Source organism: Scomber japonicus, chromosome 15 (genome assembly GCF_027409825.1).
Source record: "Scomber japonicus isolate fScoJap1 chromosome 15, fScoJap1.pri, whole genome shotgun sequence".
Classification (NCBI taxonomy): Eukaryota; Metazoa; Chordata; class Actinopteri; order Scombriformes; family Scombridae; genus Scomber; species Scomber japonicus.
In genome coordinates this window covers 2,475,931-2,493,588 of record NC_070592.1, presented here as the reverse complement: position 1 = coordinate 2,493,588, position 17,658 = coordinate 2,475,931, and the positions used below count along the sequence as shown (strand labels likewise).

Below are 17,658 nucleotides of genomic sequence, written 5' to 3'. Positions count from 1 at the left end.
AGGCTACAACTAATAATAATAATAATAAATAATTATTTTAATTATTGATTAATCTCTGTTAGTCCCTTAATTAACTGATTTGCTGTTTGGTCTATAAAATATCAGAAAACAGTGAGACATGTTGTTCACTGTTCTCCAAAGTCCTTAAATGTCTTTTTTTTTGTCAATTAACTATCATAGAGGACTAAAGAAAACAGAATATATTTACATTAAAGAAGCTGAATTAGAGAAATGATGTGTTAAATCAGCAGTCAGGTGTTCATATGAGGAGTGAAAGAGTTTTTCTTGGCTGTAATCATTCCTCCTGTTCATTTTAAAAGTAGATGTGAAGCTTCTATTCAGCTTCAGCAGTCTGAGTTAGTCATATCAAGCTAAAACTTCTGATCTTCACTCCTGAATCCTGCAGGTACTACACTGATTTTCTACCTTCAGAGAGTCGATGAGTCTCTGCAGATAAAACTCACTAAAAAACATCAAGAGTCAAAGATTTAAAGTGAGCTCAGCCGTCCAAATTAGTCAAATCTTCATCTTCTATGTTTCAACGTTACAGCGTTTTTAGTAGCAAAGTCTTTTTGTTACTATACTTCCACCACAGCTCAACAGGAAACACAGAATAGAGCCTGACCGATACTGGATTTAAGGGGCTAAAACCGATATTATGGAGTAATACAAGTCTGATAGATATATCTGTTGATAATCATAATGTGAAGTTCAATCCCAACATTAAGTGCCAATGGAAGCTGTTCCTGTTGTGGCTGGTGATGGATCAACTTCACTCCTGAATCCTGCAGATCTACAAACGTTCATTGAAGGATCTCAGGATGTTTTAGGGAAACATTTCTGCCCTGAAGCCTGACAGAGAATATACAATTACTCACCAATTACCCTCCTTCTGTGTAAACATGTAGTTAAAAGTTGATCTGAAGCTAATATGAAGCTATAGCGTTCAAATGAGTCAAATCTTCATCTTCTATGTTTCAGCGTTACAGTGTTTTTAGTAGCAAAGTCTTTTTGTTACTATACTTCCACCACAGCTCAACAGGAAACACTAAGAGGGAATCTGATGCTAAAAAGACTGTAAATGTGTCAGATATCACTTGATATGAATAACTCACACTGATGAAGCTCAATAGAAGCTGATCATCTACTTTTAAGTGAACAGGAGGAATGATTACAGCAAGAAAAACACACTTAATGTTCATTTCAACTGATTGTTGATTTAATACTCTTTTAAAACGTGTCCTTTAATGATATCTAGGTTGAACAATGTTTACATGATGCTATTTAGACACTTCTTTAATGTGATAAAAAAGCGACAGAAACAGTTAACGTTACAACTTCCTCTAGGGACCAAACACTGACTCTTTATAAAGTTTCATTCATGTGCAGGTTTAATGAATAAAGAGCAAAAAGTAGAAAGGAGGAAAAGTAGGAAATCAAACTATAAACTCACCTGACAGCTTCACAAACACACACACAGAGGCACACAAAGAACTCCTCTTTAAAACCCTCCAACAACGCACACTGCTGCTTTTCTTCTGCCTCGGTCAATAAACTGTCGGCTGAGTGATTTTCAGGTATTTCTGACGGTCGGTCAAAGAGAAATAAGAGGAAACAGAGCGAGAGCGCAACATTTTCCTCTCCCAGCAGCTTAGCTCACTTTAGCTGCAGCCATCTTTCTGCTTCTTCTCCCCGGAACAACTCGCCTCTTCCCCGGCTGCTGCTCGGCGGTCGCATCGCCGTTTCCCGGCGGCAGCGACACTAGGCGGTCAAATGGTGAATTACAGCAGGACACCAGTGTAGACACGGGAGGTGGGTTATATAGATCAGTCATTAGTTTATTTTACCATAGACCTTAATTTACTTTACATTACTTTACCTTAAATTACCTTACTTTACTGCAAACGTCATTTTGATGTTTTTCCTAAACACAGTAATGTAAATTATGTCCTATTTTCAGCCATTGTGGATTTTAACGTTTAACAACCAAAAGAGGAACTGGAAGACCCATTGACTTTATCTACATATTTATATACAGTCAGTGATAAGAACTGTCTGATTTTATTTTATGGATCCATAATCAACAAAAGTTTCTTAGAAAGAATTACAGAATTTTGTACTAATTATATGCAAAGTGTTCAACATGTACATTTCCAATTAATTAATTTCAACTAACTGTTAATGTAACATAAAGAGTCTTTTAGTCCACTGCAGGTCATCTGAACATGTGAAATGTGATATTAGTCTTCAGACAGGGACACAGTTCAATTCTTAAAATCAATCTGTGTTTCTTTGATAGATTACATTTAAAAACATGTTGCTTTACAGAGCGATGAGCATTACCTAAAAACACAACAGGACAATACAGACAACAAATAAATAGAAAACCTAAGAGTGTGATTTAAGATTCCAATAGTACATGATTGATAGATATTTATTGGGTATAAATTGAGCCTTTCTTAAACAGAACTTATTGTCTTGATGATTAGTTGTAAATTACATCAATGTTTTCAGGAAACTTTGTCAGAAATCATTAAACTTGCATACTTTTGTAATAAATACTAAAACAAACAAAAATAATATATTGTTATTATAATTTATATTATACTTAACTATACTGTATTCCTATATTATATTACATCATGCACTAAGCTCTATATTTTTTAGAATACAAATACATAGATATATTGTTATAGTAGTGTGTATATTACTCTTACATTTACATATCAATATTGCATTACATTATACAGACACAATATATAGGATATAATGTATATAATATAGAGTTCAGAGACAATACAGCAATATAGTGTTGCTTTTAATGATTTATGTTTTATTCGTATTATTTATTTCACCGTCCCACGCACCAAACTGTCCACCTTGGGAGGCCGGTCCTTCAGTGCCATGGCCCACAAGCTCTAGACGTCTCTCCTTCAACCTCTCTGTGACTGACCTTCCTTTTCTACATTCACATCTTACTTACTTTTCTTTACCATGAACATTTCTCTTCTTCCTCTGTTTTCTTTTTAGTTTCTGTATGTAAAGCATCCTTGGGTCAGTGAAAGGCGCTGTATAAATAAAATGTATTATTATTAAAACTGTGGCCACATTGTGGAGCACAATATAGAACATTACAGCAGTAACAACGCTGGAAGACATATAATATTTTATGCAGCCAATAAAACACCACTTCAAATTAACAAATATCTGAACCTGATTTATTTAAGCACAAAAGTAAGAGCAATTACATAGAAGATGTATAACATGAGTACAAATATGATTCAAACAGGTCCACATAGAAAAAAAAGAATATCAACAACATGACAACATGAGACAGAATAAAACTTTAATCAGTTTTAAAGTAATTCAAAAATGTCAACTTTAAATGTAGAGTCTTTCCTAAATTGTTAATATTAGAGTTAAAATGAAAAATGTATGACCGACTTTTTTTAGACAAGCTGTCAGTGTTTTATATTTGTCACCACAGTCTGACAATCAGTGTTATCATCGGGGGAATTCATCTTTTTATTGCAATTCTACAGTGACGCAGATTTTAGTACTGTGTGGAGATTTGATAGACTGATAAACTGATAATTTGTTTAATAGAGATATTTTAGTGCATTTTCAAAAACAAGTTTAAACAAAGTCATCACCAGTACTACTCTTTCTATCACTGATACTACTAAAAAGAAAATAAATCTGTTTGATTACAATACATTCACAGCAGAGTTTAAAAGGCTTAAAATCACAGAGTAAAACTATATATAATCATAACTATTTATCTAATACAGGATTTAAAAAATGATCAAACATTTTTTATCTTATCAAATCAGATTTTTGGCATAAAGCTGAGCTGTGTTTGAAAATGCTTTTTATAAATGCAATAAAATGAAAAACTGTTTGTACAACAAAAATAACTGATAATTTAAACAATTAGTGTCCACCTGATGAGCAGCTTGGCACTCTGCGTGTTAGCCCTCATCATCAGAGTGGTTAAAAAAACTATAAAGTGCTATATTAGTATATAGTCCATATAACTATTTTAAGCTGTAATCTGTTTAATACAATCACCTACACTGTATACGAAGTACACGAACATATCTAGAGTGCAATATTTATTTATTTAAGTTATTTTACTAAATTTGAAGCATTAATGTTTTGCTCTTTATCTCATAATTCTGACTTTATTTCATTATTTATTTTCATTTATCTGCCCTGGTGAGCTGGTTTCTCTCTCAGACTCCAGGTTGTTGATTAAGGAGAGACTCATTGGAGCCATCACTCGCCGTCTGAGCCTCCGTCTACAACAATGAACAGAAGTGTTACTTTCCATACAAACACTAATGCTGCTTTTCTATGTAGCTTGTGTGGCTAAGATGCATTTATGGTATTTTCTCAGTCACCTCAAGTATTATCTAGGAATGAAGATACCAGGTTTTAAATGTTTAATTTATCTCTTGCTTGCAGAAACCTGATACTAAATAATAAACAGAAGAAACTTACCATAACCAGTAGACTGACCAGAGTCACCGCTGTTCACAGACTCCTTGGACCCTGTGAAGAAAATAAAATGCATCAATGTCTGTAATAACTGCTTATATCCTATCTGTGCTTTCTGCACTTTCAATTAATTTAATCACAGTTCAACAGAAAAGAAAGAGATAAAACTTTCTTCATGTTAAAAACGATGATACATAGTAGACTAGTTTCAGATATTTACTAAATGTTTTTATGGTTTCCTATTACACCATTAACACCATTAACACCATTAACATCATTAACACCATTAACTCCATTAACACCATTAACACCATTAACACCAGCATCTCCTAACATCACTGTCATCATCTTTAAATCTACACTCACACATAATGGTTTGATTTTTAATAAACAGTTAAAGATTTTAAGCTCTCAGTTCTAAACACAAAGTTAACACACATAAAAACAGTTAAAGTAACTATAGTTAAGTTCATGTACAGAGTTTCCAGTCTGAGCAGGACTAACTAAAAGGATTAGGTTGGCACAAAAACAAAAACACAACAAACTGATGAAACTGAAAAGTATGAACCTGTGTGCTGCAGCTTTCAATCAGTAAAACCTGTTTTCAATCATGAAACATACTTACCAAATCCAAAGCTGCCGACAGATGACTCTGACTCTGTGAAGAAAAGAAAATGCATTTTGTTATGTGATTCAATATGAAGACAATCCCAGAGCAGTCTGACTTCTAATGTATGAAATTCAATGATGAAAATAAAACTTGATCACATTTTATTCTCTCAGCTTTGAGGTGATGAGAGGAAGTTGCACTTTATGAATGTATAATACATCATATTGCTCCAACATGGTAACAACCTGTGTGCACTGTATGGATGTTTTTCACATAATATATAAACTAAAAAAATACAACAATCTTTTTGGGACTTCAGATGCACAAATTAAATCCCTATAAATAACTGAAGGTTTTACTTTAAGGTGAAATATCAGCATCACGTGTTCTTCCACTGATCAACTACAACATATAAACCAACTGTACATGTTAACAAGGTTGCATGCTAATGTTTACCATGTTAGTAACACAAGTGATATGATTAAAATCCTCTTTCACAATACTGAGTCTTTTACTCTTTTTCAGGCAGATACATGATACAGTGCATATTCCTAATATTAGTTATGAAAACTCTTGAACATCATTTAAATGTTTGTTCTTGTTTTTGGCTAACATATCATTAAAAAAACTCATTAATTCTTAATATTATTACCATAAAAATTAATTAATTTTCAACATTATCAACAATGTCTGACTGCAGCCTGCTCTGAGGGGACAGACACCTTGGTTCAACCTAATTCTCTATTTGTGACATAAAAGACAAGACTCTGAGGTAAGTTTCATTTCAGCTGCTTCATCAAGTCTAAATATCAGCACTGTGCTAACTGCAGCCTCAGTTTGTGTCTCACACACAGAGCTGCTGGAGGTCTGATGAGAGAGAAGCAGAGGTGATGTTGTTCTGCTCAGAGAACCCTAGTTATACAAGTAACCCAAAGGTTGTTTTCTGTGGCAGTAAACACAACACATGGACCTGCTGTTAACTGACTGTTCTATATTCACAGCTTTACAAGATATTCAGACTGATGACAGTAACATGAACAGGATAAACTGCAGGGCTGCAGCTACATGCTGACACACACACACACACACACACACACACACACACACACACACACACACACACACACACACACACACAGCTGCTCATAGCCGGTTAGCTCTGACTACCAGCTCTACATCTATTCATGCTACACTGAGCAGTGATCAGTCTTAATCTGTCCTCATCGATGTCTCTGTACCTCCCCCAACTCCTACAGTCCACCTGTTCACTCCTCTGCTGCATCTTTAAATATGCTGGGATGGAGGGAGCCAGCAGAGTTTCAGTGTGTACTTATTCTTTTGAGCAGTTTAAAGAAATAAAAAGCAACTGTTAAGAAAACAGAACAATTCATTTCTTTGCTAGAATTATTATTATTAGATTATTATCTATTATACCTTCCAAGTCTCCTTCTTTTCTTCAACACCACCAGTACTACAGCCACGAGTACCACAACAAAGAGCGGGCCCCCAATCTCCCCACCAATAATACTCATGTTGTTTTCTTCATCAGTAACTTTATGATCTAAAACACAGACAACATTTATATTAGTTTCACATTCTGTTCACTTTTAACATCATTAATATTTAGCTTCATGTGACTCAGTGTTGATGCATAGTAATAACATGTAGATGTGTTAATCAGTAATAATGTGATCAAAGTGATAAAATAAAATTTAAAAACAAAATAACATGAAATTTAAAAACTATGTAAAAGTTCAAAAAACTTGGTTCAATCAATCAATCAATCAATCAATCTTTATTTGTATAGCACCAAATCACAACAAAGTTATCTCAAGGCACTTTACACATAGAGCAGGTTCTAAACCAAACTCTTCAGGTTTTAACTTTAAAGAGACCCAACATTCCCACATGAGCAACAGTGGCGAGAAAAAACTCCCTTTTAACAGGAAGAACCCTCAGAACCAGACTCAGAGTGGGAGAACATCTGCCTCCACCGGTTGGGGTTGAGAGGAGAGAAAGGAAGGATAGAGGAGAGAAGCACAATGAAAATCAACAATGAAGCTAGAAGGTCCAGGACTGGAATCTGTCATCTGAACGTCTCCAGGCCCAGATTACCTGTGAGACGAGAAAGCACAGACAACTCCGAGGAAGAAGTTTAGCTTATTGAATGCATTAATAGAACATGAATGTTAATGGAAATAGATGGATGGGTAGAGAGAGAGAGGGAGGAGGAGAGAGGAGCTCAGTGCATCATGGGGGTCCCCCGGCAGTCTAAGCCTATAGCAGCATAAACTAAGAGCTCTAAGAGCCCTAAGTATAAGCTTTATCAAAAAGCAAAGTTTTAAGCCCACTCTTAAATGTAGGGAGGGTCTCTGCCCCCCAGACCAAATCTGGAAGATGGTTCCACAGAAGAGGAGCCTGATGGGCTCTGCCTCCTGTTCTACTTTTAGAGATACTAGGAACCACATGTAGACCTGCATGCTGGGAGCGCAGTGTTCTAGTAGGTACATAAGGTACTATCAGTTCTTTAAGATATGATGGAGCCTGACCATTAAGAGCTTTGAAGGTGATGCCAAAATTCTTTGACATTCTTGACAGTGAGTGGATTGCTGGTTGGCAGTGGGTTGGGCCAGCCAGGTAATCTGGTAAGTGGAAGCACCTGGGCCCAGTGATCTGGTTTAATTCATTGTCTCGCTCTCTTTCCTTGCAGACAGACGCCTGCCTTCCCGGGTGATGCGGCAGCTTTAGTTTTAGTTCTTATGGTTTTCTTTTATGCACCATACAACATCCACACACACCATACTTACCATGCATGCACATCCTACACCACTGATCTTACTGACTTCCACACCTCATGTTGTATTAAGTTATCCTTACGATTGTGTTAAATATATATATTTTGTTATGCCTTTCAAACAGTTCGTCTCTATTGTTTGTCATGATTTTTGAAAATGATGCAAAGAGGCAAAGATGATTCTTACTAAAACGTCCAAAATTTAAAAAACTTGGTTCTTGCCACTTAATGTTGTGTTTTTTCTCTTGTAGCTACTAACTGTGACGCTAACAGTGAATGAATCCACCTCATCTTCAATAAAGACATTTGAAGACATTTTGAATATACTAATTTCCTCCAGTGAAGAAGTAAGTTGACAGTCAGCAGCTTTTGAGGCAGACTCTTACTGCTTTAACCCTGAGATAATAGAAAAGGTCTGCTCCAATATGACACATAACTGATTAAATATAGGTTTGGTTATAAACTGTCTGATCGTCTGACTGTTTGATCAACTTTGTTCCTCTGTGACAAACTAAAAACTGAAATAATAAAGTTTCTTACTCCAAGACTTCTCAACAAACAGTCTGGATGCTTTGTGAATGACTTCACATGTGAATGAAGCGATGTCACCCTTTAAAATCTCCACACTGTCTCTTCTTTGGAAGGTATCGTCTCCATTTGGTCGAACGCCTGAGGAGATCAACCCGTCCTCTCTAGTCAGAATGCGGTCGTTCCTTTTGATGTTAAGGATGATGTCTTTTGGGTAGAAACCTGTGGCCAGGCAGCTCAACATGAGGTTTGACTCAATTCTGGTTTTCTTAGTGAATATGTAGACATCTGGTGGAGCTGGAAAGAGAAAACATTAGGTTAGTTAATGTTTGAATGGTGACTATAATACATTATGCTGTAACCTCTTAATGCACGCCGTTTGCCTAAGGGACGGGACGGATATTAGGAGGTAGCGACACGTTCTTCTGAATGTTTTAAACACGAACCCTTAAACATATATATTCATACCATATATTGTTAGAAAGCTTAGATTCTCCTGATTCATTCAAGACCACTCATGACTCATATGGTTCCTCACAGCCGTAATAGTATTAGCGATTAGCTCGGCTAGCCACTCAGCTAAGTGAGAAAAGCTATAATGCCTACATACCTTCAAAGTCTTGCCTTTATCCACAACGATCATCTTATGACTCAGGACTTTCTGTACAGCTCGCCAAGTATCCATTCTTGTGACATATGAAATCCGTTTCCATAAAACCGAAATACTTTCCTCAATATGTCAACATGTATTTAGTCCGACACGTAGCGTAATAACACAAATAACAAACCATATACGGTCCGTATACGTCATTTCCTGACCTGCACGTCCATCTCAGAGTCACGTGACTAGATGTTTACGACTGTGAGCCTCTCCTGCTTCTGACGTCACCACGCACAAGCCAATCGGTGTTTAGGATTAGGCCGTACATGCCTCCAAAGCCAATGAGGACATGTGACCGACGACAATGACGACATGCCTTTGATTGACAGCTGTTCCAGCCTATGGAAATATTCGGTGAAATGAAGTTGATAACCTTTTAGCCAATAGTCTGAGGTTTCCAACGGTGTATGACACTAAGCTATTAAGTTTGTCTGTCCATAAACAAACTCCAAGCGTAACCGGCGTGCGCCCGGTGCGTAAAAGAGTTGAACCATATATAATTACGCACTCGGCATTTTGGTACACGGTTGGTTCTTCTTCGACTTGACATATGACTTATAGCAAAATAAACAGATAGACAGACAGACAGACAGACAGTCAGTCAGTCAGTCAGTCAGTCCGTCAGTCAGTCAGTCAGATAGATAGATAGATAGATAGATAGATAGATAGATATGGCCAAACAAAAAAAATATGGTTAATGTGATAATGCTTCTGTCATCCTATTCCAGATTGGCTGACAACCAAATCCAAATAGTAGCAGGGCTCCTCAAGGTGTCAGCTTTCATTAGAGACCAAGATTTTGATTGTAGGCAAAGGGGTTGTGAAGTTATAGGTGTTTGGTAACCAAGTGTCCATTTGGAGTCTCTAAAAAGGACCTAAGGAAAACGCATGGACATACCTGTTGAAAAATAATAATAATTATTAGTAATAATTTGGCCTGCATGAAGCCAAGACCTGTGGCTGTGGCCTCATTGTGTCTATATCTCGCTGAGAGGTCCCTGAATGTCTGTACACATGTCATTGTATAGGCAAACCTATGGGCGAGTAAACAACCCCATCATTGTAACCTCTGCCACTCTTTGTCAGTAAGTCACAGAATCACACAGACACTTTTACAAGAATCCTGAGAGTGTTTCCTTTCCAATGATACCAGACACATATCTGAGTCTCAAACTATGTGGGATCTGTGCTGCTCCCAACTTGGGCATGTCGTTTAGGCTAACAACATAAAAAATAGGGGCGTGTATTAAGAGGATAAACCACATGTGATAATGTTTGTACCATCCTCATAATAAACTGAACAAATAGAATCTGTTGCTACAAGAACTACATTAAATAGTGACAATGCATCTCTTTAATTATAACTAAAGTAAAAACAGACAGGTGAAACGTAGCAACTTACCACTACCACATCAATAGCGTTACTTTGTCTGCATACTGCCATCTACGTCTCCATCAGTCATCTCTCGTCCCTCACTTTCGCCAACCTGCACCGCTATCCTGGTAAACATCCTGATCACATCCCGTCTGGACTACTGTAACTCTCTCCTCTTTGGTCTTCCTCTGAAATCTCTTCACAAACTCCAACTGGTACAGAACGCAGCTGCTCGTATCATAACCAGAACTCCCTCTATTGAACCCATCACCCCTGCCCTGCAGCAGCTTCATTGGCTCCTCTGCCAACCAGCTCTTCGCCCCATCTGCCAACTTAACCACCATGGGGTCAAGAGCCTTCAGCCAATCTGTATTTGGTTGTATTTGGTTACACGTTGACAAACTACCTGGATTTACTACTGAACTTTATTATCAATAACAGAACAGTGTTCTGTTATTGGACTTCTGTGCTCGTCACAGATTGTCCATAACGAACACCATGTTCAAGCATAAGGGGGTCCATATGTGCACTTGGCACCAGGACACCCTAGGCCGCAGTTCCATGATTGACTTTGTAGTCGTGTCGTCGGACTTGCGGCCGCATGTCTTGGACACTCGGGTGAAGAGAGGGGCGGAGCTATCAACTGATCACCATCTGGTGGTGAGTTGGCTACGATGGTGGGGGAGGATGCCGGTCAGACCTGGCAGACCCAAACACATTGTGAGGGTCTGCTGGGAACGTCTGGCAGAGTCACCTGTCAGAGAGAGTTTCAACTCCCACCTCCGGGAGAGCTTCGACCATGTACCGGGGGAGGCGGGGGACATTGAGTCCGAGTGGGCCATGTTCCGTGCCTCCATTGTTAAGACGGCCGACCGGAGCTGTGGCGTGGCGGCAATCCTCGTCCTATAGGGCCTTTTTGGCCTGTGGGACTCCGGAGGCAAGGCAGGTACCGGCAGACCAAGCGGAGTGCAGCTATGGCGGTCGCTGAGGCAAAAATCCGGACATGGGAGGAGTTCGGTGAGGCCATGGAAAAAGACTTCCGGACCCTACCCTCACCTATGGACATGAGCTTTGGGTAGTGACCGAAAGAACGAGATCACGGGTACAAGTGGCCGAAATGAGCTTCCTCTGTAGGCTGGCTGGGCTCTCCCTTAGAGATAGGGTGAGAAGCTCAGTTATCCGGAGGGAGCTCGGAGTAAGGCAAGGCAAGGCAAGGCAGTTTTATTTATATAGCGCATTTCATACACAATGGCAACTCAATGTGCTTTACATAAAACAGAAACAACATACAATTAACACCCCCCCCCCCCCCCCCCCCAATAATAAAAACAAGTAAAGTAGAGTAGACCCGCTGCTCCTCCGCGTCAAGAGGAGCCAAATGAGGTGGCTCGGGACCCGGATCCCCCGGGAAGAGCTGGAGAGGGAAGTCTGGGCTTCCCTGCTTAGGCTGCTGCCCCCGCAACCCGACCCGGATAAGTGGAAGAGGACGGTAACGGTAACTTTATTATGAAAGAACAGTGTTCAGAGCAGACAGAGAACAGGCTTCTTATTTATAGTTTCTACTGTAGTTGATGCTGTCTGTCTTTTATCAGCTGTAACTAATCAATATTAATGCTGTGAGTAATTTAACATATTAACAGTTAAATCAGCTTCAGTTGTCAAAATCTCCTCAAACTTTAATTTATATCTTATTAATTATCTAATCAACTTAATAGTTCAGACTCAGCACTTCCAGTATTTGAAACAAGCAGCTTGTGAAATATAAAATGTACCATGTAGGCTGCAGCAGTTATTAAAATGTGTTAGATACATATTCAATCAATATTTGATTTCTTCGGTTTCTTTTTAAGTGGATCCAAAGTTGAAGTGTTTCTGCCTTCATTTTGTTATTTTGTTATTGTATTTATCATGGATTCAAAAATCTGAATTGTTGTCTGTTGATTGGAAATGTGGCCACATCTGAACTAATTTTCCATAATAAATATTAGAATTCAGGAAACAAAAAAAGCAGATTTTGTGTGAATTACAATGTTATCAAGACCAGCTGATTTCATGTTTGATATGTTAACAAATAATAATTATATTACAAAAGCCAATTCTATTATCTCTAATAATAATTAATATAAAAATACAGAAATGATTTTCTGTCATACTTACGGGCAGCTTCCATCTGTTTTTTCCCATATACCTTGAACTTGTCCAACCAATCGATACACTCCTTCTCCAGGTAGCCTTTGGTCTTTTCTTTTAGGTCCTGGTCAGGATCCCACTTTCTCTTTGTTGGGACTGCTATATCAGCGGTAGCAACCCAGACCGAGCGGGCGTCATCAAAGGACAGGAAGTTTCGTGCATCATAGTTGTACATGTACACACCACGGAAAAACTTAATTGTGCCATGAGACCATGTTTCACCCACACAGCCGACCATCCATTGAAGAACATGGAGATCTAAAGAGGAGTGACAGTGAAATAAATGATAAAGAATGAGGACATGGAAAAATGCAGCAAATAATTACAATTAAAACAGTTTCATTTAAACACATTAGAAGTTATCACTTGTTCCTGAAAATAAAACAGCTTCATTTATGTTGGAGCATTTATCTATAAAAGCTATTACAGTTGTTAATGACTGAGTCATCAAAAAGTCCCAGTCTGACACATTTCATGGATCTTACCATCGTTGGTCTGATTCATTCGTTTTATCAGGGTGTCGATGTTGTCTTTGAACCACTGCTGCTTGATCAGACGGGACTGTGTGCCTTTCTCCCAGTAGTCTGCATGAAGTCGCTCTTTCATCCAGTCCTGCTTGTGAACTTTTCTCTGGATATCACTGTCATAGTAGTCGATCATCCTGCCGTTCAGCAGACCCATAGCTGTGAACTCATGGATGCCTGGAAGTCCAACAGGTTTGGAGAAGCCGGTGTAGATGTACATGAGGGAGTGTTTCTCTGAGAGTCACAGAGAGAGAAAGACAGACAGACATGTTTACAGACAAGCAGATAAACTCCAGCAGATCTGACTTAATGCTCTGAACTCTTATCTATGTATTTACTGCTATCAGTCAGAATATTTAGCCATATGTAGGGGTGCTATAAGTGTGTGTGTGTGTGTGTGTGTGTGTGTGTGTGTGTGTGTGTGTGTGTGTGTGTGTGTGTGTGCAGTGTTTCCCACACATAGACTAATTCGTGGCGGTGCGCCACAGATTCAACACCGGCCGCCACATATTGCGTTTCGTTATTAATTATTTTTTTAACGCTAATTAAAAAATACGCATCGTATTCGTTAAGCTGCATTTCCTTTCTCTGCTCTCCCTGCGTCTCTCTGTCACTCACGCGTCTCTCTCACATAGCTCAGACACACACACACACAGCCCCTCCCCTCCGTGCACACCCCGCGTGTGTCTCCATCAGCGAGATCATCTCTAGAGAGCTGCCAGGTTGTTATAGGTTGCAATAGTTAATGAATGTTAAGTTATTGAATCATACTAATGAATGCTTCTTGACCTTTTTTGTTTAAACATTGTTTTACTCAGTAACGGATGTGATTTCAATAAAAAGCTTCAACAAAACATACTCAAGTAAAAGTAAAATTGCAGAACTCCAGTAAATGTAATTAGTTATTTTCCACCTCTGATAATCAGCTAATAATTTCTGTTTTCTTTTGAGGTACAAATTCTTCCTCTTTTTTAAGGTTTTGGATTGTTGACCATCACGTTGAACATCTTTTCGAAAATGGAGATCAGTATTTTTTCATGAAATGGTAAAAAAAAGAACAATTATGTAAGACATCACAAAATAATCTGCAGGTTAATCCATGATTAAAATAATGATCATGTATAATATAATCATGTTCATATTTTATATTTTTTGGTGTTGGAAACTGAAAAACCTTGTTGCCACATTCAGGTCAAACAACCATGTTAAACATTGACGCATTGATCACTGATGATAAGTTACTGAAGATTTTCTAATAATTAATCATTTTTCTCATACCCGTTTTAATATAATACGTTTATGGAATAAGACGAAATTACAAAAACTGAAAACTATCAGTCAATATGAATAAATTAAACTCAAATAATCAACAGAAATCTGATCATTACAAAGACGTAACAACGGTGATTGTAGTTTCACTTTTAACCGGAGTCACATTCATGTGTAAAAACTCTCTCTTACCGCTGTTTACTGTCAGCCCCGTCCACAAAAGAACGAAAACTGAGATGAGACGCATCTTCATCAGAAAGTGGACTCCATTGACGTTTGTAAAACTTTATCCGAGTGTTGGACAATACTTTAACTTTGCGGAAACAAACTGCTTCTTACTTCTCTTATCTTACCACCTTGCAGAATGATAGCTCCACACCTCTATGCTCCACACCTGTGGTGCATAAGGTGCGGCTCGTAATATATGGTTACCCAGATAGCAAAGAGGCATTGAAACAATGTTAAATCAACATTGTTTTGTCAACGTTAAGTCATTGAAACAACGTTGAACTCTGACGTTGATTCAACATCATTTTTGCACCCTCAATTAATATTGAAACAACGTTGATTTTCTAACTGAAGATCAACAGAATTTCAATGGTAGTTCAACTAACACAAACGTTGAAACAATGTTGAAATTTCAACCTAACTATAGATCAACGTGCTTTCAATGATATTTCAATATTAAATATAATAATATTAAACCACAATAATTACTAAATATGCCTTTATAAAAATAGGCTAATAATACAAATCCTGCTTTATCTACAGTCAGGGTGTTATAGACATAGGCCTAAATATGATGGGCCTTATTAAACAGGTTTTTATATAATAGCGAATGACAAATCCACACAATGTTTTTTTTTAAACAAACAGTCATTTATTTAATCAATAAATTTCACCAAATTTCAAAGCTTCTAAGAGGGTCCAATCCCTCCTGACTGGTCTGGGGTGTAATGCAGCCTCTTCTGATCTGCCTGAGAGAAGGCTCATTCGTTTGCAGTCCCCATTTGTAGTGTCAGGGCATCTAAAACAGAAAACACAAGCAAAACACAAACTGTCAGTTAATAGCTATTACTGTACATGTCATTGTGCAAGTGGTGTGCAGATTCAGATATTAAAAAGAAACAAAAATAAGGCATAAAGTACTTTAAAGACTTGCTTACTTGATAAATGATGGGGATCAATGATCTGTAAAAAGGACAAAAAAGGTTAAGTAAACAGCAATTTAACTTTAACAACCAACCACAGTCCTTGGTAACTCTACAGCAAGAGTATTTTTGTAACCATGGAAACACACAGTGTGTACGTGAATCTGCTGTTACTGTGCATGTATTGTGACTTTATCTTTAACTTATAATATTAACGCTAATGCTAACGCTAACGCTAATGGTTATGTATACACTTCATCGATAATTTCACGTCCTGTTTATTTAAAGCTAACATTTCCATGAAATAAACCGGTACATAAATGCTTGCTCTATAACTTCTGAGTGTTTATGAAGCGCTTGAATGAACTTGCTGTGGTGCTGCGTGAATGTGTGTATTAGTAGCTATATTAACTTTAATGGTAGAAGTTCTGACAGCATACAATGACTGCATATAATGCTGCACTATGTAAATAAACTATAATGTTACACTTTACGAACATCAATTGGGTACAATTCAGCATTCAAAGATTAGATACATGTAGATAAATGTGCTTACCTGATATGGATTCAGAAATGAGATGTGTAGTGCAGAAACGTTGGTCTAACACATGATGGTCTCCCGGTCAACTATAATTCAATGACTTTTCAATCATCTTTCCCGGTCAACTATAAATCAATGACTTTTCAATCATCTTTCCCGGTCAACTATAATTCAATGACTTTTCAATCATCTTTCCCGGTCAACTATAATTCAATGACTTTTCAATCATCTTTCCCGGTCAACTATAAATCAATGACTTTTCAATGTCACTGTTTTCAACGTTGGGTTTCATCGCTATTATAACAGTGATTCAACATTGATTTAGCATTGAGATTTCAATATCAACCATTCTGATGATTCAGATGGAAAATCAACATTGTTTCAATGACACTTTGCGCTGCGTTCAAGTCACGTAAGCGTTTCCTACTTTTAGCACGTTTTGTTGCAATGCTTCGTTCAGGTAACTGTCTTAAAACAACAGTCAGGAGCCCAAATGAACATGAAGTGTGTTTTTCTGTCTGTAATGATTCCTCCTGTTAATACTGAGCATTAGATCCTTCATCATGTTTACAGGAAGTGATGGAGGACTAAATCCACAGTCCTCCTTCTGTGGAAACATGGATTTAAAAGTTGATGTGAAGCTAATATGAAGCTTCAGCGTCTAAATGAGTCAAATCTTCATCTTCTATGTTTCAACGTCAGTGTTTTTAGCAGCAAAGTCTTTTTGTTACTATACTTCCACCACAGCTCAACAGGAAACACTAAGAGGGGATCTGATGCTAAAGAGACTGTAAATGTATCAGATATCACTTGATATGACTAACTCACACTGATACCATAGTAACTATAGTAACTCACACTGATGAAGCTCAATAGAAGCTTCAGATATAATTTTAAACGTTATGCCTCACTAGAGACCTAAAAGGGGAATTTTCTTTACTTTTCTTTTTTTTATGGTTTTATCTGTGATTATGCTGTAGCTATTCATTTTGGCAAAGATGTGTGTGTGAGGATGTATACTGACCTGAGTAGTCAGGAAGATGTTAGGAGGCAGACTTAGACTCTTGTTTGAATGAGTAAAAAGTTCAGTTCAGTTCAGTGTAATAACAAAAAAGAAAGTGTGTCCCAAAAAATTCATCAAAAACAAACTGGCTTAACTCAAGATACACAAACTAAGACATGATCACATGCACACAGCTACACCTTCATCTTCTGATTCTGCCTCTAAATCTACATCTCTCCCATTAAATAGACCCTCCACTCTATCAGCAGAACCATTTCTACTTCAGAGTCCTTTATCTTTTACCAGCTGGCATTAAACAAAGCTGCTTCTATCAGTCAGCATGGTTTATCACACATCATTCACAGCATTATCCTCATGAGCCAAAACAACAAGAATAAATCATATAGATACTACACCAAACATTTAACTCAACAAAATAAATCCCCCCAAACTTACACTGATGATGTCACCAGTGTATAAATACAGGAAGTAGTTGGGTTTTCCTTTTGTTT

General features: G+C 37.7%; 2 protein-coding genes across 5 annotated transcripts in view; both read right to left on the bottom strand.

Annotated features, from left to right (window-relative positions):
* The window catches only part of LOC128374355 (E3 ubiquitin-protein ligase RING2-A-like), an 83,542-nt gene that overhangs the window by 5,268 nt on the left and 60,616 nt on the right, over positions 1-17,658 (bottom strand). For 3 of the 4 annotated variants that reach the window (XM_053334647.1, XM_053334650.1, XM_053334649.1), the window contains exon 1: positions 1,454-1,672. The exons of the other annotated variant lie outside the window; for it this stretch is intronic. The gene's annotated coding sequence lies outside the window, so the exon portion shown is untranslated. Of the gene's footprint in view, positions 1-1,453; positions 1,673-17,658 lie in introns of those variants that run through there. 4 annotated transcript variants of the gene reach the window in all.
* LOC128374574 (class I histocompatibility antigen, F10 alpha chain-like) lies at positions 1,662-14,720 on the bottom strand. Its single transcript, XM_053334827.1, has 6 exons — positions 14,644-14,720; positions 13,144-13,416; positions 12,626-12,916; positions 8,445-8,729; positions 6,545-6,671; positions 1,662-1,761 (listed from the first exon to the last, which is right to left on the bottom strand). Exons 1-6 carry the CDS (start codon positions 14,702-14,704, stop codon positions 1,662-1,664), a joined length of 1,137 nt encoding a protein of 378 aa, XP_053190802.1. The 5' UTR covers positions 14,705-14,720.